At 41.7% G+C, this 1,666-nt stretch overlaps 1 protein-coding gene across 1 annotated transcript; it reads right to left on the reverse strand.

Annotated features, from left to right (window-relative positions):
* Positions 1-24: 24 nt before the first annotated feature.
* AK88_01673 (uncharacterized protein) lies at positions 25-1,604 on the reverse strand (the record flags this gene model as incomplete). Its single annotated transcript, XM_012479308.1, has 2 exons — positions 25-772; positions 901-1,604. 2 exons carry the CDS (start codon positions 1,602-1,604, stop codon positions 25-27), a joined length of 1,452 nt encoding a protein of 483 aa, XP_012334731.1.
* Positions 1,605-1,666: the final 62 nt, after the last annotated feature.

Raw genomic sequence — 1,666 nt, forward strand, 5'->3', positions numbered from 1 at the left:
AAAAAAAAAAAAAATATGATTGAATTATTTAAAAAAAAATTTTCGAAAATCATCATTAGTTAGTGGAGTAGTTTGTCCCTCCGCCTGATCGGTTCTTTTTTCCACTGCTATGTTAGCATCGACTGGCTTGTTCAAATTTATTCTTCTTCTTTCATATGGGTAGTTACTCTTAACGTTGTGATTTGTGTAGTGGTATTGGCCTTTCCTATTGGTGTTATACTTACCCCCTCGTGGGGGATATTCCTGTGCGTCTCTCCTCTCCCCATGGAGCTGCCCACCCAGGTAGCTGCTGCCCTGTTCATACTTGCCCCTACTGTCTTCACCGAGAAACTTAGACACCAAAATGCTTCTGCCGTCTATAACAGAATCATTTAGAATCAAAGCAGATGTGGCGTCATTTGTATTTTTAAATGTAATAAATGCATAGCCTCTATTGCGTTTAATATTATTTTCAGAGACCTTCTTGCTCAAATGGATTTTTTCAATTGCCCCGATCTGTTCGAATAATTTTTGTAGCTTATTCTTCCTTGTGTTGAAATTCAAATTTTTCACAACGATGGTACAATTATTTTCTTCTTTTTTTTTTTCCTCCTGGAGTTTTTTATTTTTTTCCTTGTTCGCTTTAATTTTTTCCACGTCCGGGATGATTTTTTTTTTTATTATTGGGATGCTGTAGTTGAGGGTGAAGTGCCCATTTGCGAAGGTCCCCTCTTTGATGATCTCCACGCACTTGACTACATCTTCGTTGTTGCTCATGTGTAGGTAGCCGTGCCTGCGGGGGGGGGAGGAGGAAACAGGTGTGTTCGTGAAGGAAGGCGGCACATACGGGCGGCAAACATGGGCTGCAAACAGTCACTGCGACACGACGGACGCAGCATCCCCCTTCTCCTCATTTATTACGTGGGGGGCTTCCCTCCGAGGAGGCGGATCTCTTCCACGGTCACCGCGTGGCTAGCTAAAAAGTCAGCGACTCCCTTCTTAATCACCACATCATCCACATCCTCCTGACAACGAGAAAATTTAATAAAAACCTTCCTTTCCTCATATATAATTTTTGTAGAGTTGCAAATGGCTACATATAAGTGGACTCCTTTTATTTCGAATGTCTTGTATTTCTCGACATTGCTATCCTCTAGGGTTCGAAAAAAATTCGCTGCATTTTCTTTAGTATCAAATTCAACGTAGGCAAAATGTTTGGAGGTTTTTCCTGAAGAGTCGCGCACCATCCTCGTGTCTACATACCCAGTTGCATTACAAAAGAAATGAATTAAATCCTTTTTCGTAACATCATCAGTAATGTTTTTCACATACAACTTGTTCTCTTCAAGCGTAGCTACCTCGCTTAGCAGTTTGCTCTTATCCTCCATGTGCTCAATTAGGTAGTGTTTCACATGCCCACCCCGCTTCTCACTACTACCATCGCTATGTGTATCTGCATCATCATGTGCCGCATCGCTACTGTGGCTTCCCTTCCCTTCGTCCTCCGACACGACGTATTCTCCCTCGGAAATGTCGAGCGACGTTGGGACACCGGGTTCGTCATTGGACTTGCCATCCTCCGTTGCTAATTTTCTCCTCTTAATGTGTGGCTCCTTGTGTGACATGATTTTTTGTCTCTTCTTAAAGCAAATTTACAACAAGGAAGTTTTTTTTTTTTTTTTTTTTT

The sequence above is a fragment of the Plasmodium fragile genome (genome assembly GCF_000956335.1).
Source record: "Plasmodium fragile strain nilgiri unplaced genomic scaffold supercont1.15, whole genome shotgun sequence".
NCBI classification, from domain to species: Eukaryota; Apicomplexa; class Aconoidasida; order Haemosporida; family Plasmodiidae; genus Plasmodium; species Plasmodium fragile.